This window comes from Anomalospiza imberbis, chromosome 2 (assembly GCF_031753505.1).
Source record: "Anomalospiza imberbis isolate Cuckoo-Finch-1a 21T00152 chromosome 2, ASM3175350v1, whole genome shotgun sequence".
Taxonomy (NCBI): domain Eukaryota; kingdom Metazoa; phylum Chordata; class Aves; order Passeriformes; family Viduidae; genus Anomalospiza; species Anomalospiza imberbis.
In genome coordinates, this window is record NC_089682.1 from 16,966,359 (window position 1) to 16,993,391 (window position 27,033).

Here is a 27,033-nt window from a genome sequence, read left to right on the forward strand (position 1 = left end):
TGGGTGCCAGAGTCAGCAAGGTCTGTAAAAGCTAGCACAGTTAGATGAGGCTGAGTCAGGCTGTTAGAAGGAAATACAACCTTCTTCAAGAAGAAATAGCTAAACAAGAAAAAGGTGAAATTATCAAAATTTAAAGGTAAAACTTAACCCCCAACCATACAAAACCAAACCAGAAAGGAAGAAAAAGTATCTGTGAGGAGTAACTTTCTAAAGGCCTAAAACCAAGTATCTCTGACTACATCACGCTTGCCTGAAGGGCTCAGAATGCAGCTGGTGAAAGAGGTTCTCTCTTCAGACTTACACTTCACTCGACAAGTACAGCTCAAATGTGTGTGTACATGTTTGCATGTGAATGAGCAGGAGAGAATTAGCACTTGATTAAAAAAAGGAAAAAGCCAAAATCCCCAGCTATTAACTGTGACCAAATTTCCCTCTAGCAAAACCTTGCAAATCTGACCAGTTTTTGTAAGGAACTCAGGAAGACTGGGAAGATCCAAGGAAATAATACCAGATTTGACCTCTGTATCAGCATGCACAGGAAGAAAGGAGGGAAGGAGGTGTTTACACAGGAGAAGAGGCAGCATCTATGAGGAGGCAAGTCTGAGATACAAATGAATACTTTGAAGTAGAAGGAGAACAACTAAGACCAGACAGTGTGATTGAATTTCAAAATACGTGGCACAGCTCTAGAAAGGCTCAGGGCTAGGACCCCTGTTGCTCGGTATTGTCGAACAAGTTACATTTTTTAAAATTAAAAAATTAGTACTATCTTCAAAGAGTCAGAGAGCATATGCTGTTGCAGAGCAATTCCAAATGCTACCTAGAAAAAACAGACACAAAGGAAAACTGAACTCAAAACCAGCTCCAAAAGAAAACCCAGTTTAGGGAAGTTGCCAAATGTTAGAGTATGTACCAAAAAAGGCAAATAGAACACTTTTCAGTATTAGGAAACTGGGAGGGAGTGTACATTAGGAACAAATGACCCCACAGAGTATGACAGAATGTGGAGCACTTGATGAACTTACTAGGAAACCTTATTTTTTAGCATAAATCCCCACTATTTTTACAGCTCACACAACTGAACCACGATGGGTGAATTTTTGGAGAGAGAAGGCATGAGGAGAATTCGAAGCAGGCAGGGTCAAGTTCAGCCAGACTGCCTGCCCTTCATAGTGCAAGTGACTCTCACCTTAAGACACTCCAGGTGAGGTGAGCAGAGTGCAGCACTTACTCACCCCTTGCCCTGGGCTGCTCCCACCAGATACCACCAGGAACGTGCAAGTCACTGCCATGACCCCAGAGCAGCCCCCTCCCAGCACAGCTCCTCCAACAATACACTTGAAATCAAATGTCACGTCTTCTAATCTTCAATCTTGACTTTTCAAATAAATACAGTTTCAGCAGATTCAGTTAGAAGACATGAGTATGATGTTAAAGAAAAACTCAGAGTCCAATATATTAAGCATACTTATTTACTTAATCTATACAGAATTGAGTAGATAAAATTTCAGATTCACATTAGTGAAAAATCTCTACAAAATGTTTTTGAAAAGCAAAACAAAGACTGCCTGTTCATTTATAACTTTTCCTCATGAAAGCAGACATGGGTTGTAAAAATAAAGCAGTGTGTTTAGCACAAACTAGATTTCTGCATCACTTTTTTCACAGTTATTTCCATCTACAGTCCAAAGAGGTAGATTTTCTGCAACACCTGAGAATTGAACTGTAACATAACCAGGTGTATGAAAGGAAGGACAAAACAATACAGATACAGCCCTAACTTACGTGTGTGTGTATACACGTATTTGGGTCTTGAATCACATACAATTTAGCTTTTTGCAGCTTAATCATGGTGAAACTGTCAATCAGGCCCCAGTTTTGACAATTAGACACAGATCTCAGGCTACATCAGTTTACTTCCAGGTTAAATGGTTTGTAGTAGTGGGAGAAAGGCAGTAATACAAGTTTACTTAAAAACCCTACTGGAGTCCCTTTGGCTGCAGCCTGGCAGTGCAATAGCCTGCAGTATGGCAGATCAGTGACAGTGCTGAGCTATCCCTAACATCAGTTTGTACTGTTTTTTTAACAACACTTTTTAATCAATGCATGAAACTTTGCTAACTGGTTTCAGGAAGCAAAGTACAGTTTGCCTTGGTCAGATAAGTTGCTATGATAAGGATATGCTGAGGGAAGATAACAGAGAAAATATCCCCATTCTAAAAGCCTTTCACTTGGGACATTCAGCTTCATTTACATATTTAGCCAGTGTCAAAGATACTTGTATTGCTGTTGCATGCATACATGTCGTGTCTCTAAAAGCCCTTTAATTTATTCTTGCAGCAGGGTCCAAAAACTCACTCTTGCCTTCATGTAAAACAAGCACTACAGAAAGAATTGCTCAGAATACAAATGTCCAAATAATAAATTGTAAAAATAGAAAACTGCATGTCCTACCTTGCCAAGGGTATGATGCACCAGATACAAAGTTTTTTGCTTTTCCTCAGAAAAATTACTTCATACTTAGTGTTAGCTGAAAACCAGTTCTCACACCACCTGTTTTTTCAAGCTTGATTCTCTAAAGCAAGTAATTTGAACAGCAAGTCTGAAATACTTCTTTCCAGTTATTCTTATGCTATACAGTTTGCATGATCAACATTTCAAAGCTCTGAATCTAACCTGACTGCTCATTGCTACCTTCTTTTCATTCCTGCATTGTGCTTGTACCACAAACGCCAAACTCACACAATCTACAAGAAAGATGGCCAGCTTCCCATTTGCTCTATTTCAGAAATGTAAGATTTGTACAGTTCCTCTTAGTGGTATGAGCTAAAACACATGTATTAGGCTTACATAACCTTTCTCTCTGAGACAGCTAAGTTATTTCAACGTACATTACTACAGGAAAAGGACTGGGAGCTCAGTGCAGCCTGAACATTCAAGTAATTTAGCCGCTGAACTGCCAAGGGCAATGGGGGTAGGAAGCCCGTTGAGATGTGCTTGACTCAGAAATCCCCTCCCAGGTAAGTGCAAAAAACTTTGAAGTACCAGAAAAGGCTACACATGTTCATATTTCTTAAAATGACAGCAACCAAAACTAGAAAGTAAATGCATGGGAACTAAAGTTAGGGGTAGCATGTAGTTAGATCACATTGCCTTGCCAAAAAATAAGTGTTGGTCCTACTTCCTTTCAAGAAAAGAAGTCATAATGTGGAGATCAAATTTTTTAGGAAAATACAATATGGTTTAAGGTTAACAAGGGGACTTTGTTGTGGTATGTTAGTGTAAGAATGTGAAGTACCATCTTTACCAGATAACCTGACTGGGAAGGCACTCAGCCAACTGGTGCAGCTTTGAGGTTGAACGTGCAGGAAATCCCACGCTGTACTTCAGGAGACATAGCTGAATCTTCATGTTCAATTATAAGAGTATAGCCTTAACTAACACTTAAATACCTCGCATACCTGGCTATTAGAGGAAGTCTATATGCCAGACCCTGCCTTCCACACCTCCAGCAGGAAATGTCTTATTTTCCAGCTCTTCAGATAATCCAGAGGTTTGCTCAGACATGAATGAATGTCTCTAGTCAGGATAACCATGTGGTGGACACACTGCAGCTAAGAGGGAAGAATGTGACCAACACCTGTGCAATAGGCTCTACAGCTGTAAAATCCCACTCGGTAGCATCACCATACATTTTCCCACACATTTATATTTAACATGTTCACAGGTAGGGCAAATAGTCCAAACTAACCTTTACAACACAACCCTGAGACATCTGCAAAAAGCTGTACACCCTGTTTCACCAGCTGCAAGTTAATGTATTTCAAAGCTGTTTCTTCATACCACAAAGTACATAAAACCCTTTAAACATACCTTTTAATATATTCTGGACCTTTACTTTTTCGTTCATATATATGAAAACATATATAGGGAGAAAGTTGACTTTTTCACTGGCCATTAGACATCCTTATGTAGATAAATTTTCTGGAAAAATTGATAATCTTTAGTATACTGAGTGGCAAATCAATGAACAAAACCAGAGTGCTGTTCTTTAAAACAAAAGAGTGACCTGCTGTCACCATTTTCCCCAAATGATATTAGGTCTGTACACAGTCTTCCATGACAGTGATTTGTGTTGTGGGGAGGAAACACACATGCATCCTTTTATGGAAAAATATTTTCTTCTAAAAAATGAGGCAGATGTGCAACACAGTTGTGGAAAATTTATAGTTTAAGCTATTTAAAGCTGCTATGCAGCTTCCTGTACCACATAAGTCCAGTAGTTCTAAGAAAATACAGATATGGTAGAAAAAGTAAGAAAATTTTCACCACAAAACCAAATAGTTACCACCAACAGAGGAAGTTATACACAAAATATATCTCTCAATACAGTGTTTACACTTCATTTTAGTCTACAGATTCAGTGCCAGGAACAGGACTTGTTGAGACAGTCTTTTCTGAGCTATTTCCCGCACGTGATTGCGCATCAGGTTGGATTCCTGGTTGCGTGTCAATGGGAGTTCCCAGCTCCTCATGGGAATTGAGTGTGCAGGACTGCAACACCTGCACAGCCAGATCCACATCTGCTTCTCTAAGAGAAACCTGCTCCTTGAGCACTTCCACCTTCTCATTCAGCTCGTTCCTTTCCGTCTGAAGGGCCCTGCACAGCTTCTCCAAACGCTCCAGTTTTATTTGAAAGCCTTTGTATTCTTTATCTCTTACTGTTTTCTGAAGGACAAAGGAAATAAAAACTCTGTGATAGAACAATTTTCCCCCCTTAAATTAATTAAAAGAATCACCACTGTTTAATCCTGAATATTAAGTCTTAATTAATCCAGTAGGCCAAATTCCAGCTGAACTAGAGCCAATTTCTTCAGCATACTTCACTTAGCTGTGAGCTGGAGTGGTAATGGACGCCTTTCAAAACAAGCAATGAGAACTACATAACCACTTAATGCTAACTATAAGTAAGGATTGGGCATCAACCAGGACCCTAATATGAATTCCCATAACACTGTATAGTTGCCAAATAATGGCAGCTATAGGGAGGAGAAGGGCACAGAAGTAAGAAATCCACAATCCGTCTGCAGAATCCAGGCCAGAATGTACAACACTTGGGGCTCTCCTAACTAGCTCCTTTTAAGAAGGGAGGGAAAGATTAACAGCACTATAGCAGATCCTACTCAACCAAGCACAGTTTGCCAAGGCCAGACCTCACATACCCGAACCAGGCCCTGGACAGTGCAGGCACAGCTGCACTGCACAGCTCCTGCCACACTGCAAGTAAGTAATGGCATTTTGTGACCTCAAAAGCAGCAGCAATGCAAGAAAGCTCTTCAGATAATCCAGATCTCCTGCACAGGGGTTGCTTCCCTTGTAACAGTCTTGTGCATTTCAAACAATTTCTATCACAGCATTGGTTGAACTTTGCTCAGCATATTGAAATACAGTCAATTCCTTCAGCTTGTACGATTTCATACACATCCCACCAATTAAACAGTAAGTAATAACGAGACTCAATTTCTTCTTGTGCCATCAGCTTAGATTTACATAGCAGCCTTCCATTTTCCATGCCTGAGGAGGACAATAACTTACATAACAGGAAACATAATGCAGGCAAGTCCAAGAAGAGGCTACAGTGTATTACCTCCAGTTCTCTAAAACTGAAAAACTGTTGGAAGTTCTCTAGGACTCAAGCTCTAGCTGAACTACACTGCTGCTTAAAAGATGATTACCTCTTCAGCCATTTGCAGAAGAGCCTTGTTGTTGTTTTCCCATTTTGTACGCCACACAATAGTTTCCTTTTCCAGTTTCTTAATCTTCTTTGTCATCTACAAAAGATAAATAAAAGATTTAATTTTGTGACTTGTGCTGTAATGTAGGTGGTTTTACTTGAGTAAATAGACTTCATGTTACTTTCCAAGTCCAGTTTGAACAAGTTATTTTGGGAAAGTGCTTCTGCACAGAATCAACCCCACAAATACAGATTCTGCATTCAAAGAAAACAATATTGAGTCTACAAAGAGACAGACTATCAACTTTCATGTACAAGTACTAAAAAACTCCAGGAAAATTTTTAAAACATAAGCACAAGCCAAAGAGAATGAGAACCAATATTTGGTAGAACACTGAAATGACAATTTAAGTATTACCTAAGTATCTTAAAATACAGAAAAAATTACATTTCTCTCCCATAATTCTTATACCCTATCTTATGATCCACATTAAATTGTCAAAATACTCTTTGTATTTTCAGAAGGCAGATGCTTATAAAATCTAAAATGCAACCCACTAACAGCATGCATTTCTATATTACTTTTAATGAAACTAGGTAATCCTATAAATACCTTCTCCATTTCTTGCCTGAAAGTTGTAAAGAGCTCATTACTTTTTGCCATGGTGGTCTGGAATTCTTCAAACTTATCCATGTAAAGAGAAAGCTATTGGAAAAAAGGCAGGCATAATCATCTGAACAGTGTATATAAATACAAAAATATGTAGGTACGTGGCAAAATGAAACTAGAAATTGCAAAACATTAACTTCCTTATAGGTTTTTAAACTATATTACAATTTCCATTTGAGGAACACACAGACCTTGTCTGAAAATGTGCTATTCAAATTATATGTGAGGTAGAGTTCTGTGTTTATAGAACAGCAATATATTCTGAAGTAAAAAGAATATTATGTTTAATAAAATGCTGGAAGACATCAGGGTTCATCACTACCTCATTTTTACTTCCCCAGTGGAATACAGGAAATTCAGTACCTGGTTGGTAAAATTATAACTTAGGAATTACCTACCTTTCCACCTTAACCAGCCAAAGTTAATAACCAAGGCTGGGACAAAATAAACAGGATTGATTTCAGAAATCAAAATACACATTCACAACCAATGTAATCTGTCCAGTGAACAAAAATCAAGGAAAGTGAATATTGAAAAGAAATTCACAGAACAGTGAAGAGCATTACACTTTAAAAAGTCAAGAGCATTAACATGTAATAACAGAAAAATTTCTTGCCCTGCACCACAAGGTAAATCACCAAGAAAGAACTGCAAAGTATGTTTAATAGCATAATTTTAAAACAGTGATTCCTAGTCAGTGTGTGATCTGATGTTCTAAGAATACATAACCATTTCACAGTAACTTCTTACATGAAGTGAAGAGTAGTAGGTTCTCTCAATTCTTACACTGGGGGTTGCAGGACAATACAATTAAGAGCATAGAAATATTGTGGTTTACTCTATTAGTAAAGGGAATTTCATAACAGGGATTAGCCTAGCTTGTCAGCAGTACATCATGACTTTGCCTATTGTCACTGAACTTTCTAATTCATCTTATTCTACAAAAAAAAACATCTGTTGGCCCCAAGAAACCACTAACTATACCCACTGTAACTATTAAAAACAACAAAAGAGGCAGTGAGATTTTAAATAAAGGGTAACCAACTTGGAAAAAATCATAAAATACAAAGCATGGTAAAAAACCTATTTGAAAGTATCTGCATATTCCTGTGTTCAAGTCCATTGGAGATGTGTATGATTACATCTAACTACACACATACACACACACACACTTTAAAACTAACTCCTGGAAAGCCTAGAAAAGAATTGGCTTTGTGAAAAAAGGGCACGGAATAGCTTTCAAAGACACTGTCAGGGTTTAAGCCCAGCTGACAACTAGGACATCACACAGCTGCTCACTCACCTCCACTCCCACCCCAGTGGGATGGGGAGGAGAATCGAAACTGTAGTTTGAGGTAGGAACAGTTTAGTAATTGAAACAAAGTAAAACACAATAATAATAGATTATGATGATAATAATAGAAAAGAAAAAACAAGTGATGCACAACACAGTTGCTCACCACCTACTGCCCAATGCCAGATCCTATTCCCAAGCCCACATCAGCCTGCTTGACGTTTTCTGGTCCGGAACATCCTTTTGGCCAGGGTCACCTCTCAGCTGTGCTCCCAGTTTTTTGTGTACCTCCTCATTAGCAGAGCATGAGATATAAAATAGGCCTTGACTTAAAATAATCACAATTTAGCAACAGCCAAAACATCTGTGTCCTATCAATGTTACAGTGAATCCAAAACACAGAACAGAGACACATTTACTCTATTCCAGCTGAAACCAGGACAGAAGCTTCATACAAAACCTCAAATGAAGCAGTAACAGACACACAGTGAAGAGAATAGCTACTGCTTCCCACTGCTCTGGTGTTGGCTGAAACTGCCATGTCCCTGTGCCTCGTGCTGAGCTCACGTGCAAAGACTGAAGGTGATCCAAACACAAAAAACGGGAGACCATTTCTCCCCTCTCAGAGGGGATTTTGCTGTAGCATTTACATTACAACAAGAAAATAATTTGAAGACAGCAAAGTCTGTGGACAAAGACAGTCAAGTTACTAAATCTGAATAACTACGGGATAAATGGGACATTGCCTGCTCCCAATCCTCCACAACAGGTGGTGATGGAAACAGCAAGAAACAGATTCTAAAACCTGCCTGAGTAAGAATCCCCACACAACTCTTTACAGTCCCAAATGAACAATATTTTCAGAGAAGCCATGCTTTCCTAAACTTTTCTTCTTAAGCTTTCTTACATTCTAGTCTTTGTAGTATTAACACTATTAATTTAAAGAACACTAACTCCAGAAATTCAATGTTGAGCACCTTCCAGGAACAGTACTCTCCAGATGTATTAAACAGCAAGTACAAAACAACAGTTCTTTAAAATTTCATGCTACACTATGGAAGAGATACCTACTTGAAATTAAATTTCAGACTTATTTAAAAAAATACAAAGTACTCTTCACAAGCATCTGGATATTAAGTTTTTTCAGATGTTGCCTTATGTTCTCTACAGTCACAAATGTCTTGGTATTTTCTTTTTGAAACTGCTACTGAAGATCTCTCCATTAAAAAAAGATACCTGCTGCTTCAGCTGAGCTTCCTGTTGCTTCATCTGTTCACATTTGTGTCTGGATTCTGTAGCTTCTTTTAGCAGCTAAAAAACAATGCAAAAAGGCATACAATGAAAAAAAAGTACTCCCAAAAATGGCTTAACTCAATCTATGATTAAAAATGAACAAACATTAACATCACCTAAGGGCTATTCAATCATATTTTCTCACACAGGCTTTATTACTACACTATATTTTCATATATACAATTTAAAGCATGTGATGACATGCAGAGAGTTTTACTGAAACATTTCTCTAACTGGCAACATGAACCACTATTTCTATTTCTCTAGCAAGTTTGAACTGCTAAATTATGGATAGTTAATTAACAAACTATATGAAATTTGTAACTGTTTTGTAGCCTAATTTATTTCCCACCTTCATTTATCCAGTTACCATAGTATCTTTGCAGATTAGTCCAAACCAATATTACTTCAACTTGACACCATTTTGTAGGTTCACGTTTGAAGAGATTTTCACCTACTTATGATGCAGAAACTATGTTCAAAAAAACCAGAAGAAACCAACACTAGATGGTTATTTAAGATTATACAGAAAAAATAAGGGCTTTTTTTTGAAGTTAACAGATCCATTGGAAGAAAATTTCTCAGAAGACTGCAAGTATATTGCTGATTATCAACATACAATTAAAACATCACACACATTTTGGGGGGCAAACAGTGCACAAAAACACGTGCTTAAGTCTGTATTTGTTATCTCTTATAGCATAAAAGCAGAGGTTACAACTCTTGACTGCAGAAAGTACCTTTGGTGTTTCAGAGCATGTTCCCAAGTCTAAGAGAAATTTAAATGATATTTAGCATATTTGCTGAGAAAATGCAAACAAGTAACATTACTTGCCCGTTAGCGTGGATATCAATATTCCAGGCATCATACACAAAACTTAAATCTCAAGTCTCCTTGTTGAAATCTACTCTAACTTTCAAAAGACGGTCCTCTCAATTTGCTGTATTTGCTTTAAATCGGGAAAAGTCTCGTTTGGTGGGTTTTATTTCTCTTAACATATATAGAGTTCACTTACAAACTCCCGTTCTCGCTGATGCTTTTCCTCTGCTTCTTTAATAAGCTGGGTAGTTTGCTGAAGTTTGGCATCCACAAGTTGCTGCTGCAGTTCCTTATGTTTGAACACTTGATCAATATGCTAAAGGGAAAAAGAAAATCATAATAACCAAACACAGACAGTCTGCTGGTCAATGAAGGCAATGTACTGTTTGGGGAGATGCACACTGTTTAAAAGTTTCATGCAAAAGACAAAGTGGTAAAAACACTGTTTCCCATGCCTTTTTTCACCCCTTTATCTCCATATACTGTAATTACCCTTTTTTAGTCTTTCATGGAAGCCAGGTACCTGTCTCATTAAGTTGGTACAATACCATCAGTCACTTCACACCAGACATTTCAAAAATCCTGTAAAAAGCAGTCTACATCTTTGCTTCTAAAGCTAGTTTATCTACCTCTAATCTTTACTGTGTTACTTCTAAGAGCTCCAGTCTTCATAATTACAGAAGCTCATAATGAGGATAGTTTACAACAACAGTTAATTTAGCTCATGAAATTCCACAAATCATTGCATTTTGCAGTCTTACTTCCATCCATAAAGTAGCACAAGGCAACTTCCTGTCTTTTCTACATATAGTCTCAAGGTAGATACAAATATTCCATGATTGCAAAAGGTAGGGAATTACCTTACAGAGAGCTTTCTAACTAAGTGATCCAGATGAAAAACCAAACAAAAAAACAACCTTCCATAAACAGTTGAGAAATTATACTCCAAACCTCCTGTGCCAACTAAGAACCAGCCAACTAATCTTAGCTGTAGAACTCCATGCAGCTCAGTTCTTCCTTGGACAAGGAGAATTGGCTGTTTTCCATCATTGTAGCTTAGAGCAGCTAGCTCACATCCTGGTGCCAATTAAAGACATCTCAGTTAGCCTTAGAGACATTTCCATGACACCAGGCCAAATATGTTCTTAAAGCATGATAGCTTACTTCGATTCTGTGCCAACAAGAGCAGCTATGTACACAAAGGAGCTTTCCCAAAAGACCCCAACCTTAATGAAATGGAAGAAATAAGACAGAATAACTCTTATATCCCCTCCCATTATAATTCTGAAGAATTTCAACCATTAATATATATTTATGTTGGAAGTAACCTTTGGAGGCCATTTAATCCACTCAGACTAGGGTCAACTTTAAAGCCTGATCAGGTTACTCACACCTTGCCCAGCTGAGCTCTGAATACATCTGTTTGATTTCTGTTTAATTACTTTCATTGTGAAAGACTTCCTCCAATGCATCTTGAACTTAGAAAATCAAAACCAGTCAGGAAGGGCGGACAGGGAGCCAACAGCTACTAAATTTCTCTTAGTAGTGAAGTAAAAAGAATAATTACAAAAATTATATATAAAATGGCTCTAAGACATGAGGGGTTTTCCTCCCTTTTCAGTAATTATCTGATCCTTACAGCCAAGGAACTAATAAAATCCCATGACAAGTGTACTGTAAGCACCTCTTCTCGCAATGCATACTGTTCAATGAGTTTCTTCAGTTTTTCCCCCAGTTCAATATTTTCCTGACGGAGCTTGGCGTTGTGTATATCATGCTGTTCCAGTTGAGCCTGGATTTCATTCAGTGTAATCTGGAAGTGTGCAGTTGCTTCTTTCCGTCTTTCTTCTTCTTCACGCGCTTGTTGCATGTTTTCTTCCTTTTATGGATAAATATTCATAAAATATTTAAATATAAAATATTAAAAGTGTTGAGGTCAAACCATGAACTTTTTGAGTCAGAAACAATGGCTGTAATTCACTTCTGTACACTTTCAATTTCTAGAGTGCTAGAACTAACACAAGCCACGATCATAATATGCCATGCTGACTACCCATGTAAAGTGTGTGGAAAAAGAATCTAGAAATTACAAAACTTCTAGAAACTTTTGTCTTTATCACTACCAACATTACTCAAAGGCTGGTATTAAGATGCTATGTAAATACCTTTGCAAGTGTCAGCATTATCCAGATCTAAAAATCAGCATTGACAGTATAATGCAATTTTCTACAGCAATCACAAATTCTTATCTATTTTGGCTATCTTCCATTTCACTCCCATGGATTATATTCTGACAAAATTAAGCTTTTTGGTTACCCTGCCATTTCATACTGCTATTATTTTACTTGTGCTATTTTTTCCAGCAGTTATCAGCATTGCTCCCTGAAACAAATATGACAAGATCAAATACTGCAAGTAATAAGAATTGGTTTGAGAGGGAAAGGGGCATCAGCAATTTAACTATCCATTTCCCTTACCTTAAAATCAGCTACTCTTACACTATAAGCCACTCATCTACACATACAGGTAATGGACAAAGTGACAAGGAAAAAAGCAGCAGTCCTGATTTTAAGCAGTGATCTGTAAGATTTCCATCACCAGCAGAACTGTAACTTAAGTAAGTAAACTAACCTTCAAAGTTTTGTTATGACGCTGAAGCTCCCGACAGAGAGATTCCAGTTTGCTACGTGCCAAAATGGCCTTGCTATGCTCACTCTGCAAGTGGACTTTCTCCTTCACAACTTGTGCTTGCTTCTTCTGCAGTATCTTCATTTGCTTTTGAACATTCCGGCTCTCCTCCAACTATAGTTAGAGAGTAAATTTGTTAAATAAACATAGGTGAAACCATCTTGAGGCATCTAGATGAGCACACTGAAGAAACTGTTGAACATTTTGGATGAAAACAAGGAAGTAAAATTTCATTAAAACCCCAACTTGATCTTAAAGAGAAACTGCCATCATCCATCCAGACAATTCTAAAGGTATAAGGACAGAAAATGAAAATTTACAAATTCCAACTTAACATTTGCCTTCGAGGAACAGGCAACATGTACCTGTTGTTGACTATGAGCTATCAGCCTGCTTTTCATCTGCACGGGTAAGAGTAGCCCTCTGAAAGGAAGATGTAGCAGATACAATTAAAAGCCAAGTGAGACTGGCTTTTCAACAAGTCACAACTTTTCCCATTCTTATCTTGAAAGTACATGCAACTGTTTATCCAACAGGTCTTGTTTTTGCTATCAAAAAGAAAAACCACAGAACTGTGTAGAGCTCCTTGTCAGCAGGCGCTCCTACCAAGGAAGCAGTAATAGATACAAGCTTGTAAAATTCTGCAGTATTTCAGAAAAGAACAGACAAAACTAGCAGCCCTGACAAATCAAGTCAGTTACTATTACAACTACATAGTCCAGACTTTACAAGATCTGCAGTCTCAACCATTTGAAGCAAAATTTTTTTCTCTTTCCTTTAGGCTGTTTACATGGTAGATGTCACAGGTAAACTCTGTGTACATATTGAAAAATCTATTCTATGACTATCCAGTGAAGAGAAGTTTCTTGCATTAATATCTCACAGAGATACTCCATTATACCTGATTTTTGCGCTCCCTGAGAAACCACATTGCTTAGAGGCTGTTTCTTTGCAAAGAAGGCTACAATGTTAAGTGTTACACTGCTCCTTATTAGACAGTGCCTCAGCCTTGGGACACACCACAAGAAAAGAGGGCTGGGAATGAGGAACATCACCATGACAGAAGAATAATACAATGCTGATTTTCTGAAAGAGCTCAAAATAATCCTGAAGCACAAAAGAAAGAATAAAGTAAAGGACCTCCATGACAACAGCAAATTAAAAGTGTATTTAATGTAGCTTAGGGAAATGGAATATTAAGGGCGTATTTTCACATCTAAATACAAAAGGCCCTTTTCTTGCACGGCCAGAAAACACTGCTTCAAGTAGTTGTGCTGTCTGCACACCTATGAAACGTCAGGCCTGTTAAAGTGTGCCAGTGTGAGACGTATCACCAAGGATGCAAACCTTCCTGGATCACAGGCTGATCTCCTGATAGATTCCAAATTACGGAAAAAAAAAAGATCTTTTGCCAGTAGAGCGGCATTCCTACCTTCATTGTACAGTCCTTTTCATGAGACACCACTGAAAAACCTGACAGTGAGCTTTAAAGATGATGAATCTTCAAAAAAAGAAAAAAAGCATTGTATATGGACTGTCATAAACAGTTCAAACCTCTGCTGGCATTAAAGCTGACACCTATGACAATGGTTCTCCACCACTATCATGAAGAAAAGAATGCATCTTAAAAGGAACACAATCAGATCCACTCTAAACATTCTAAGTGGAACAGAGGCATCCATCAAACACACTTAGCTGAAATAGAGCTATTCTTACACCCAGACAAGCTCTCATGCAGCTCCTCAGCCATTCTGAGCATCGTGAGGAAAGCAGGTGGTTTTCTAGGATGGCCACTGTGAATGATTACTCTGCCTACAGTCTGCTGATCCCCTCCTGGGAGGACAAAAACCTTAACAAGGACACATCTCTTCTGACTACCAAGCTTCTCAAAGGTGATTACAATTTATTTGGTCTAGCTGCTCCCTACTTGTTTTGAGATCTTTCTAGTAATAATAAAACTCAAAGTGAAACAGGGTGGACTCTTTTCTTTCTGCAGAATTGAGGGATTGATACTGGCCTAGCTCCTCATGCAGGCCCTCATCACCACTGTGAGGTGACACAGGAGCTGTTTGCTTAAATAGAAAAGGCATCACATGCACGAGCAATTACTCCTAAGGAACAACTAACCTACAGCATTTTTCTCTCACAATATCAAAGCTCATTTTTAGGTGGGTTCCCCATCTTTGAGTTACAATTCAGGACTATTATTGTATCTCATTTAAATGAAAGTGACTTAGAGAAGCTGCTGGTTTTAAAGGACATGCACTCACATGAACCAAGAGCACGTGAGAGAGAGCAAGGAAAACAAAGAAAAATGTAACGGATCCTCCAACAGGATTTCCATAACAAAACTAATCTAAGTCTGTTCTTAAGTAATCAATATTGCCTCTGTGAGTAAAAAGACCACCTGCCAGACCATCCTTAAAGTTCTAGAGACAGTATAAATCTCAAAGGAAAAAAAAATTATTTCAGAAGTGTTATGCCATGTTGTGCAGCCATTATGTCATTTTCAGAAATATCTGCATACGATACACTTGACAGCTACAGAGAGAAAACTTAGGCTTTTTGTCATCTCTTTAGTTTGACAAAACTACAAATATGGTGGGAAAACATATACATGCAAGATTTCCAGTCTTTCCGTTCCTGTCTAAAGAAAAATGAGTTGAGTGTTATCTCAAAGAACATTCTGGAAAGTACACTTATGAACCCTCTCCTCTAACCCCCAATTTTGTGATCAATTATTTTAGAGAATAAATTACTAACTTGAGGCGGGAATGCACTTCTTTTTGGTTTGTTACTGAAGAAATGCAACCCTTTCTTTCCATTCCTTCACATGATCAGAAAGCACAAAGCAAAATTAAACCTAGATCTTTCCAACATCCTACATTTCCCAAAATTCACTAAGGAGTTAAATATAACCGAACAGTCTCCCTCCCTCCCCTGAATCTCTGTATGATAGTATGTTCTTTCCCTTTATCCTAAAAGGATAAAACACTAGCACAAAAGCATTATTAATTACTCCCAAAAGAACTAACTTTTCTGTTAATCCTAGTATTATGCTTCAACAACAAGTTATCAAAACCTGGTTTTTCTTTGGATTTGGGCAGTCATGTAGAAGTGAAATGACTACAAGAAAGTTTGGCTGAAGCAATACTCAGTCAGCCTGAGTCTTTTTTACCAACGCTAAAATACTCAAACTCATTAACTGTCCTTCATTAGTTATTCCTGCATTCCATAGTTAATATTAACACATTAATAACTTCTGCTATCTTTACAAATTACTCACCAGATCAGCATACTTTTTGCACAAAGCTGCTAGCTTTTCTTCTGGAGTAGAAAGCGTGTTCAAGGCTTGCATTAATAATAACACTTCTTTTCCTATGAAATGGATGATAGACAATGTTACTGAGGAAGAAAAACCTTATACCAGAAAAGCAGCCTGTGTTTAGAAGTAAAATATAGATCCTTGAGAAATTAGCCTGATTTAAGTTGTTCCCTGGTTTGACAACTGCATAATCTCAACAGATGACAAATGGGAAGTCATCACAAGATGTCATCAGCAAGAATAAATTTGTCTTGCCCTATTTGTCTTGCCATTCAACCACTAGGATAGCAAAAATTACTTTAATATAATAACACAAAAATATTTTTGTTTTAGAATTGCACAGGTAATAAAAAATCTGAAAAAAATGACATCTAGAAAGTTAACTATTGGCAGATATATTCTTAATAAGCATTTAGAACTTAATTATCAGCCGTGTTTGGCAGCACTGAACACTGCCATCCCAGATTTAAACCAGAAAGTTAAAAAAGTTGATTAGCAATTACCATGTTATTATTAAAGTTCATGTAAAAATAGCATTGCCAGCTGAAGGAGTCTTACATATGCATTAAGAACTGTCTTTCCCAATAGAAGTGCACACACAGTTTCTCAAAATATCCTGTTACAGGTGACAAGTTTTTGGCTACAGAGTAAATTTGAGACAAAGAGCAAATCCATACCTATTTTACAAAAATATTATCAATATTTTATAATATTTTCTAAAAATATTATAGTAGAAATCAGAATGCCAAAGCGAACACACCCAACGTTTTCTCTTTGTGTTTTTCACTCTCTGGATCTTGTTGGCCATCAGGTGGATCAGTACGGGCTTCTTCTCTCCCAGGAGTCTCCTCACGGGACTCTTGGGAACAGCACATGGACCCCGGGTGCTTTCTGTTCTTTGTGATATACTCAGCTTCTTCCAAGGGGCCAGTGTTTTCCAGGCTGTAACAATTGGACTGCGGACACTGCAACGTTGTATCAGACAACTCAGTGCACTTGCTCTTCACCAGTTGATCCTGGTTATTCATTCCCATCTGCCGAGATCCAGCTTCTTCTTCCATGGCACCACCAACCACCTTCAGAATGGAGAGCAGGAAGTGGACATAAGCAGTCAAGCAAACATGTACAAAACAACTTCCACCCTTCTTTTCTATGGACAAGTAAGGTAAAATGCAAAAAAGAACCCTGATAAGATGTTTAATGAAATCTACATAAACACATTGTTTAAATGTCACAGAGCAAGTGCTTGAACTACTTCCATCACAATGCCAAATACAACAGCCCGCCCTTAACTGGAGAAGACTGGTTGTTACAGCAAGAATGATGAAGAACACCAGGAGCACTTTTGAAGGGGTAAAATTCACATCAATGAAATTATCCAAAAAAGTCAGTATTAACTGACTTCAGGCTTGGACTTCTACTGCCTATGATTTTTAGCAACACATTCTTTCTGCTCAATTAAACAGAACTTTCTGCAAAGATTTCCTAAAATGCTAAATGTTTAATCATTTCACCAAAAAGTTAAACACTACCAGTTGTTTTCTAACACTGCTATGACATGGTCATATTTTAGAGCAGAATACCCGATGTTCTCTATATAATACTCTATAGTTTATTAAGCATCTCCAGACTTCTCTCTCAATCACTTTAACAACACTCAATTTCTAGAAACATTTCAGGCTGATGAGAATTGCAAGGGTGTTTGGCTGGGTGTGTTTTTGTTTTGTTCATTTGGTTACGCTGCAGAGGCTGGGACCTAGGACAATACTTGAAGGTAGTTGGGGTTTTTTTTGCTGTCCATTTGCAATGCCAACATACAATGTACATGGATAGTTCAAAGCACGATAAGCAGAGCTGAATTCACTGGCAAAGTAAAATTCATGTTGGTTTATTTTCAGTGGATTGAAGGTAAATTTCCTTAAAATCACAAGGAATTATAAAACCAGAACTTGTTTATATACAGTTATGCTGTTAAAGCACAAATTACTATCAAATTACCTCACATTTTCATATTAAAAAAATGTGCTAATTCTTAAAGCCAGGGGTTTGCACTGGGTTTTATATTCTGCACAGGACTGTTTTCCTCTTCAAAGGAATTAGCCAACATCAAAGGAATGCAGCCAACACTCATAATATATTGTAAGATGTATTCCAACTCCAAATTTGTTCAGCATGCTTGAAAAGGTTATTTAAAAATCATTAAACAAATACATCTTTTTTTGCAATATTCATGCATAACAGCTTTGTTGCTCTCTATTCTTAAAGCAAGTCCCTTTCTTTAGACCTTATCTCAAGGCAGATTCATTCTTGAGGAGATAGACTTTACACAGTGTCTTTCTCAAACGACAATAAGCTTTTTAACTGCAAATCATCTCTAGAGACATTTAGAAGCAACTTTTGACTTTCCAAGGAAGATTCACATTGCACAGCTCTTTACAAGTGTGGAAATGATGCACATGCTTTATGGACAAATATAAATGCACTGCAGTTTTATTCTCCAACCATGTCAGACAACGTACTGATAAATGCCTACAAAGGTCACGTAGTAATTGAACTGCTGGAACAAATAACCAATTACATTTTACACCCCTAAAAAGTCATCTATAAAATGCCCGCTTTTTTCCCCTTGACTTGTCCAAAACTGTGAGTCTTCCAAGAAAGGCTTACCCCTCTAGGGTCAGCCAAATAAACAAGAAAGAACAAGAAACATGAAAACACAGCTCACTTCACCTCTCTGTATGTACCAATGTCTGAAACCATGGCACAGATGTTGTCTAAAACCCAGGATTAATACAGAAGCTCAAGACACTGTGTCACATTAAGCTGACAAGACAAGAAAGCTCAGATTATTCTAACACAACATGATATGAAGAGTACCTGCAGTACCAACAGAACAGCTGAAACTTGCAGTTTTTTTATTTGCAAAGAATATGAACTTATGATTCAGATACTTATACCCAAGCAGTCCCGTAGAACACAGAGAAAGTCTGCTTTAAACTCAAAGTTTTGGGTTTGGCACCCAAAAGCATTGAGCATTTCCAGACTTTATGGTATCCATAAAGAGACTTTGGAGGTTTTTTTTTGAAAGCAGAACACAAAATTGCCAGCAGCTCCAACAGGAGGTGAGAAGGCCTGACTGGCTGCAGTTACATATTGAACAGCAGCAATGCCCAAGCTTTTCTGGCCTAGCAATAATATTTGTGCAACTTGTTCTAACACAGTTTACAGCCAGATCAGTTCCTCAACCCAGTTCACTGCACAGCAATAGGCAATCCTGCCAACAGAAGTGGAAGCAGGATGATTGGAAAGAAGCCAAAGCACGAAAGCCTCTAAAAAATAAAAGCCAATCTAACTGCAGTCAGAGCACAAGAACTAAACACACAATACCTTATTCTCACCACAGGTATTCACTTAACACTGGCTACTGAAGGACTGGGACGTCAGCAAGACCACGTTCGTGAGCAGTTTGTGGGAGTTTGTGACTGCTTCGAACCCGGTCAACTGAAAAATTTTCACTGGTTTTTATGCGAGAAAATTCTGTTGTTTCCAGTGAAAAAAGGAACAACTACTAGCAGGGGCATACGTGTGACCAATAAGTCCTGAAATGCCCATCTCTTTTTGAGCAAACCATCATAGTAACCTAAACGTCAATTCAGAGCAGGCAATTCACATGCATATTCTAAAGCATCTGGAAGTTTCACGAAGTGAACACCACCACCTCATTAATTCAGCAGAGCTTTTTGTTGAAGTCAAATTAGGTGTCAGTTCAATTTTTTACTGACAATAATAATTTCTAAACTCTGAGTATTCTCTATTCTTTGTCAAAAAAGCCACAAGGACTTTTAGAATTTCAGACTCATTCTCCAAAATCTAACAGAAAAGGCAGAAATAACCTATCAGAATACTGAATTAAGAAAAAGGTTTGTGCAGAAGTGTCCTGTACATCTCCAACACATTTGAAAATTATAAAGATAGTGAAAATATACAGAATTTGTCAACCTTCTTTTGGTTTTCCAAACATGAACATGGAACAAATCCAAACTTACTGACAAGCAAATAAACTCCCTGCAAAACCAAAGCTCAGTGTAGCAGCAGACAGGCTTTGTAAAAATATCCAGTTTTCTTATCTTAAATACAATTACAAATTGTTGACCACATACTAGAATACTGTGTTCAAAAAAGTGGTTCTACCAGCAGCTAGAAAAATTTGATAGCATACACATAAAAAAAACCAAAACAAAAACCCCTTCCTTCTTGGTTAAAACTCAATCTGTCAAGTTGTAGCCTGTAAATTTCAGCAAATCTGACAGTAGTGGCACAACATATTAAAATTCTAACTTATTTAACCTAAATGAGATAGTGTTTTCATTTTAAAAAACAAAAGTCTGCTATTGCCTGACAGGGGCCACAAACACAAAGATCTAGATGAGTTCCTGATTATGACTAACAAAAGAATTTTCTACATTAGCTGTAACTTTAGATATTAAAACCATTAGCCAGAAGTCTTAACAGCCTTCTTATACTCAATGCTATTCTTAAAACACTTTAACTACAGGTAGTTTCAGATTTGGTCTGTATCAAGCTTCAAGCTGGAGTATAGGAATAATAAACAACACTTTGAGAATGTTAAGTACTAACCCATATTAATCACTGAACTTGCTCCCTCTTTACTGAGGCAATGGTGAGAACAACCCTAACTCTTACCTCTCATCTTTTCAAATGTGTGCTCATCAGACTAGTGAAGGTCTCAGTTTAACATTCCAGCCAGAACAGAGCACTTCCCACAGCACATTGTATAACAGTGCTGATTCAGTACTGACTGAATAAAACCAAAACAAAACTACCCCAGCAAAGACCTTCTACTGAAATTGCCACTACCTTTTCTAGCTGCTACCAAGCTCTCTCAGCTTCCAGCCATCTTCAATCACAGGTAGCTCATGATCTGACAACCCAGAGTCAGAATATTATATGCCTAGAGGGATTTAGAGGCAAAAAGAATATGTTGCACAGGTAACATGCAAATTCGTAGGATCACAAATTTATCAAAACTCTAAGATATGTGCAACCTACCTAGCTCTGAAACCAGCTATTTCAAGATGCTGACATTTCTGAATAAGCATGTCATCTTCAAGCTACTTAAGAGTTCCAGGACAAACCACCTGAAGATGACTGAAGAAAATTACTGGCAACACTGCTCCTTCTCACCCCAAAGTTTTCAGTCTTCTGCTCTGTTCCTTCAACTTACACCTCAATCAAAAAAGATGCACATCAAGAAAACTCTACTTTATTTCATACCTAAAAGATCAGCATACAAGACAGATATCCCATATGTGAAAATGGCTATGATCACAAGAGAATAAGCCAGCTCTCCTTCAAACAGCTCAGCTTCAGGAACATGCACTGCACATAAGAACAGAACAGACACTTGTCCTACCACCACGGCAAAATGTATCACAGCCCCACTTATTTTTCTGTTCTACTACCTACACAAGTATACAGCACACAATGCTACCAAAAATATATTGTGCTTACTATCAGTACCATGCCTACCTGTATTCCATATTCCTGTGCATACACATATGCAATCTTTCCCTAAACCACCTGAAAATACTTCTCTGTCCCTATTAATAAAAAACTCCATAATTAGTAGCTGCACCAATCGATTTTATCCTGTATGTTAGCTAATTATCCTAAAAAACATAAGCACTAGCATTAATCTATGAAAACAACTCCTACATATCCCATAGTAGCAGTTGGACTGTGCTGTGAAAAGACTCTTCCACCCTCAGCCCATGGAATTGCTAATACTTCAAGAAATATCCAGGAAGTTTTGAAACAAGCATATGTACATGAAACAGATTTTCACAACTGTGAAGACAACCTAAGTATATAAGTAAATATATAATCAATTCCTCAACATCAGACGCCAAAAGAGAAATTTGAATAACACTGTTCAGCTGACTACATTTCCAAACCTACTTCACATGCAACTGGTCATAAAAGCCTTATACCTCTTATCCTGATCCACTGCAGTAAAAAAAAAAAATTGTAGCAAAAAAGGTAAGTCATATTTATCACAAATGTGTATGGTTCATAACAAATATTAAGCTTCCTGCATCTCAGCAATTTACTTTTTCCTGCTAACACAGGAAAGCTTATTTTGAAAACATGTATGTAATACACTTTTCCTCAAATTGATTTCTCAACAGTTATGTTAAATAAAGTCATCATTTTTGGTAATAATTTTATTTACAACTTCTGCATGAAAACCACCATTTTAGATGTCACAAAATTTGAGCTTCAATTTTTTAGCAGGTGCACCTTCATCCACTGGTCTAGACACAATTACTCAGATGCTTCTGACCACAAGACTAGCTTATTGAGGTTATTTCTCTGTGCAATACTTCTCTATACTGTGCTCACTGACCTGAATGATCACGCAGTCTAATTATACCTTTCTCGAACCTAATGGCCTCTGAGGTGGCTTCCCCACTGAACAAGAGCTTAGCTGTGAAATCTGAAAGTCATTTCAAACAAACACTTCACCACGTTCTGTCATTACATTAAAAACTATGTTCTATGCACTCATTTATCTACTTACAAAACACTGGACAGAGGAACCTGCAGCACTGCTCATCACTAGTTTCAAAGCACTGCAAGGTTAGAAGTTCCAACACAGCAGGACAACTATTAAGAAACACCTACTTCCTAAATTTGTATTTTACCTTCATAAAAAAGACAGACTCTTTGTTAGCAGAATTCCACCATTAAGTTCCTGGCCTTACAATTCAAGACCTGGTCTTCTATACTGGTTCAGAAACATTCTCACATGACCCCTGGTTATAGTCCTTACTTCTTCCTGTTACCCTTAACCACACTGGGTTTTTTGGCTCTTTCAGTGGCCTCATGACACAGGTGACATGCCTGCTTTTAAGAAAAGCTTTTTAATTTGCCTCAAATACAAACGGGAAAATATCCCCAGTCATCTCTTCCCTCGCTTAGCTTAAGACATTAAACAGTGGTGGTGCATCTCTCACACCCTCACCCCAGGTCACAATACGATCTCAAGGCCATGGCCTTGACAAACAGCACCAAGGAATAAGCTCATCTGGAGCTTATCAGAAACACTGTCTGCTCTCAGGAAATACTGATATCTAACAAGCTCACAGCTTTTAACAAACATCTTTGAAAACCCTTTTTCTTTTTTCACATGAATTACAACCCAAGTGGAACAATATTTTTGTTACAGGACTTTCAAGGGAAGTTACCAACCCAAACTGGAGCCAGGATGAAAAATTATTACAACTAAAGCCCTCTCTCTTGAGACCCTATGAATACTGGTCTTAAGTGAGATCCCTTGAGCTCTCCTGGACTGCAGCAGGCTGTGGCCAGCATTTCCCTCCGGGGGGGCAGCTCTCAGACCCAGTGAATTCCCAAGTTTGCAATTCTTGGAGGACCACCGCCAAAGGCTGGTGATGGAGCCTGGGCTGATACCACTCCTCAAGGCTCAGCTCTTTGTCCCTTGAGAAGCCAGAAAGGCATCAACTGTGAGTATTTCCCTGGATCTGGGGGGAATTTTTCACAGATATACACCTGGTACACACTCTTCAGGTCTGCGTCTGTGCCGTGTAAATATGCTACAGCGAATGTACTGTGAATGCTGCTCTCCCAGATTCTCAAGTGTTCTACATTTGTAACTGAGTGAGGCCTGTAAGTGACTTACTGTTGTACTGATAGTAAATTCTACAAAATCCTTTGTTAAATTGGTTAACTGGAGACATTGATTAAGTGCTGTCAAGTTCAAGAGCTTTTGTGCCTAAACTATCAGTCAAGCCTAGGGCTAAGTTTGGTAGGGGGAATTCACTCTGAACCATATGACTCAACAGGAGGGTCCCCTTAGTTCTTTTCATCCTTACCCTTTTCCCATCCCCGGGATCCACGCTGATAATTTTCGCTGATTTTAGTTTTAGATCGACTGATTTTACTGAATTTTTTTCACTGCATGCTTTAACCACACAGTAAGTAGCAGAGTGAACCTCGCCAAGCAACTCTGTCATGCTTTTGCTTTTATATAAAATCTGTTTCTGCCAGTGATTCTTAAAACAACCTAAAAAATTCATGACAAACACCTCCTGTAATTCTTGCAAAAAATTCACTGCAGGAACCCAAAGCTTACATGGAAGCGTTCAGGGCATTTACCTACAGGACAGAGTGCTGCACATCTAACAAGACCTTTTTTAATATAAACATCTGAGACAGGTGCTAATTAAGAAAACATTTAATACAGCATGAATCACTTCCACCAATGAGGCTTCACTTCCTCTTTACTATAAACTTAATAGTTTTGTAGTCACCCACAGTATGATTCTGGAAAAAGCAGGGTAGACAAGTTCTGAATTCCCAATGCAAACAGGTCACAAGGAACCTAAAAATAATATCAAGGCAGGGGGAGGGTAATCTACAAGAGTGTAGAACTTGCTTAACACTGCCTGTCATATTTCACCTCTTGAAAATAATTAAATTCCTTTCGACTGTATTTGAAATAATTTGGAACGCAGGTGTTTTTTTTTAACATCATCATCACCTGCCTCCACAATAGAAACCGAAGTTACTTACAAGTTACTTCTTAGTAAAGAACTAAGAAAAACCACACTGCAGAGGACGGTGCTTTTCAGTGAAGAAAACCAGCTCCATAGCTTCCTGGACCTTTTTAACAGCCAAAATAAACTACCAGCAAGTTACTATTGCTGAGATGTTATCCTTTGTACCACGGAAAAAAGTTACCACTAAAAAGCCACTTGAATTTATGTAAGGGCAGAGGATGAGATACTTCAGAAGCACATGAGATTAGCAAGGCAGTTCTGTCACATAAAACGCCGAGCTGGTGATATTACATACAGCAGCTGAATTACAGCATATTTTAAGTCTTTGCCGTTGGGTGACCAAGCACAGGCTTTTAAAGCTTTTTCTACACAGATCTGCAACCAGAAATTACTGTAAAATCACCGGGAACAGCCCTGCTTTCAGCGTGGTTTCGGCAGAAAACGGAAAAAGAAATAAAATGGCCTTTTGGTTTTTTTACTATTTCGGAGGTTAAGAAAACGCTCCCGCCACCCCCGCGGGCAGAGCCACGGTCCGCTCCCGCCTCGCACCCCGGCCGTGCCGAGAGGGTAGGGGCGGCCGCCGGCGGGACCCCGGGGAGGCGGCAAACCCCCCTCACCCCGCAGCTCCCGCCCCCCGCGCACCGGGCCCGCCACGTGCTGCCGCCCCCGGCGGCCCGCGCTCGGCAGGGACCGCCCCGCGACTCCCGGGCAGCGCGGAGGGGCCGCTCCCGACCCCGCGGGGCGAGCGCGGCTCCCGTGGGGCCAAGCAGGGACCTCACCGACACACGTCCCCGGGTGCCTCGGGTCCGGCCTCGGGAGCAGCCCGAGATTCAGGCTCCGCGGAGCGGCGGAGGCGGCGCGGGCACTGTCCGCCCCTGCCCCGTGCTCCCGGGCCGGGCGGCCGCGTGGGGACGGGGCAGGGGGGGAACGCGGCGCCGCGCGCCGGCGGGGAGGGGAAGGTGGAGCTCCCTTCCGCCGGGCCCGACCGAGCGGCCGCCTCACCTCGGGGCTGCTGCTCGGGGCCGCCGCCGCCGCCTCGTCTCCGTGGCCGCTGAGGCTCGAGCTCCGCCGGGTCGGTCCCGCCGCGCCGCCGCCCCCGCGCGTCGCCATGATGTGACGGCAGCATCCAAACAAGTGCCGAGCGCGGGGCACCGGAAGTGCTCCCCGGGGGCCCGCCTCCCTCCCGGCCGCAGCCAATCGCCGCGCAGCTTTACGGGTCACGTGGGAGGCCCGCGCCCTCCCTGACGCGGGGCGTGCCGGGAGTTGTAGTCCGTCCGTCGAGGCGCGGGGACACGGCATGGCCCCGGGCGGACGGCGTCAGTGACGGCCGGTCCTTTCCCCGCCCGCGCCGCATCCCGCCTCCCTCGTCTCTGCTCCTGCCTTGGTCACGGCTTTGAAGTCGGGGCCAACTCAGCGGCGTGTCCGTGACGGGGCAGGGCGGCCAGGATCAGCAAATCAAAGAGTGCGTCAGGTTGGAGGGGACCACAGTGGGGCACCCGGTCCAACCTGCTCGAGCAGGGCCATCCCAGAGCTCAGCGTGGTTCTGGAATATCTCCAGTCAGGGAGGCTCACTGGAGATACTCAGTGATACTCGGCTGCTGCTTCTGCAGGAAGACTGGGGCGTGCGTGCGGGGAGAGCGAGTCGCGCCAGGCAGTTGTGCGGGAATGGCTGTGCGGTGCGCCGAGGCCGGGGCTGCAGGCAGCGCTTCGCCTGGGGATGCCCGTGTGAGCCATCGCCCGCCCCCGGCTCCTCCTGCTCCCGGGCACCGGGCCGAAGGGTCGCGTCTGTGGAAACAGAGTCAACGCCCGGAGCGGAGAAGGAAGCTGTCAAGGCACACCTGCGCTGCCGTGAATCGCCGTCCGGGCCATGTGCACACGTGGGCCGCGGGGGCTGCACGGGGATAACTGAAAACTGGTGGGAGCAGACATCCTAGAAATACATATGTATACGCATGTTCCTGCTTTCCGGGGAAATAAACTTACCCGCTCCCTATATTACGGTAACTTTGGAGTTACTGAATAAAAATATCACTCTAAACCTCTGTAAGCACTTAGCACGTCAGAGAACAGGTCATGTGTCAGCGTTGAATAAAGTAGCTTCACTGGGGCAGTAACTGCTTAAAGTATCTTTTCCTTACATCTTAAATCTAAACTTACTAGAGTATTCAACTGTTAATTTCAAGATGAAAAATAATTTCACATTTTTTTGTATCATCCTGATCTTTGGATGGAAGTTTTGTGCCCCAAAACAATTGTTCTTTTATAAACATGCATAATACTGGTAAAAATTCTTGGAAAAAGGAAGATGGCCCACTCCTCTTCCCTAGCAGAATTTTGTTGTTTTAATATTTTCCCTGTGCATCCTTTCCATTTGAGAGTGACAAGAGATCCATTCATCAGCATGCTCTGTTTGATCCCTTGATAGCTCAGGAAATCCTTAAATAGGGCTTTAAGATTACTTTTAATTTCTCCCAAGCATTATTTTTTATATATATAAAACATCATTTACAAAACATAAATTACTTTTGCACTGTCCCCCTCTCAGACACCTTTTGAATGGAAGGAAGATTAATTGCAAACATGAGCTACTTGGAGAGAATGGAATA

At 39.9% G+C, this 27,033-nt stretch overlaps 1 protein-coding gene across 1 annotated transcript; it reads right to left on the reverse strand.

The window, feature by feature from the left end:
• Positions 1 to 1,456: 1,456 nt before the first annotated feature.
• On the reverse strand, positions 1,457 to 25,741 carry TXLNG (taxilin gamma). The gene is made up of 10 exons (XM_068179985.1): positions 25,430 to 25,741; positions 16,585 to 16,900; positions 15,786 to 15,877; positions 12,443 to 12,613; positions 11,496 to 11,690; positions 10,008 to 10,127; positions 8,935 to 9,009; positions 6,348 to 6,440; positions 5,736 to 5,831; positions 1,457 to 4,728 (listed from the first exon to the last, which is right to left on the reverse strand). The coding sequence occupies exons 1-10, from the start codon at positions 25,724 to 25,726 to the stop codon at positions 4,408 to 4,410; spliced, it is 1,776 nt and encodes a 591-aa protein (XP_068036086.1). The 5' UTR covers positions 25,727 to 25,741; the 3' UTR covers positions 1,457 to 4,407.
• Positions 25,742 to 27,033: the final 1,292 nt, after the last annotated feature.

What these genes read in the sequence shown, in the direction of transcription:
- TXLNG (XM_068179985.1), bottom strand. Translation starts at nt 25,726, where the DNA reads ATGCCGTGTCCCCGCGCCTCGACGGACGGACTACAACTCCCGGCACGC. An exon ending in AAGCTCAGCTGAAGCAGCAG is followed by an intron (nt 6,441 to 8,934) that starts GTATCTTTTTTT and finishes TTTTTCCAATAG; the next exon opens with CTTTCTCTTTACATGGATAA. An exon ending in TTCTGCAAATGGCTGAAGAG is followed by an intron (nt 4,729 to 5,735) that starts GTAATCATCTTT and finishes TTTGTCCTTCAG; the next exon opens with AAAACAGTAAGAGATAAAGA.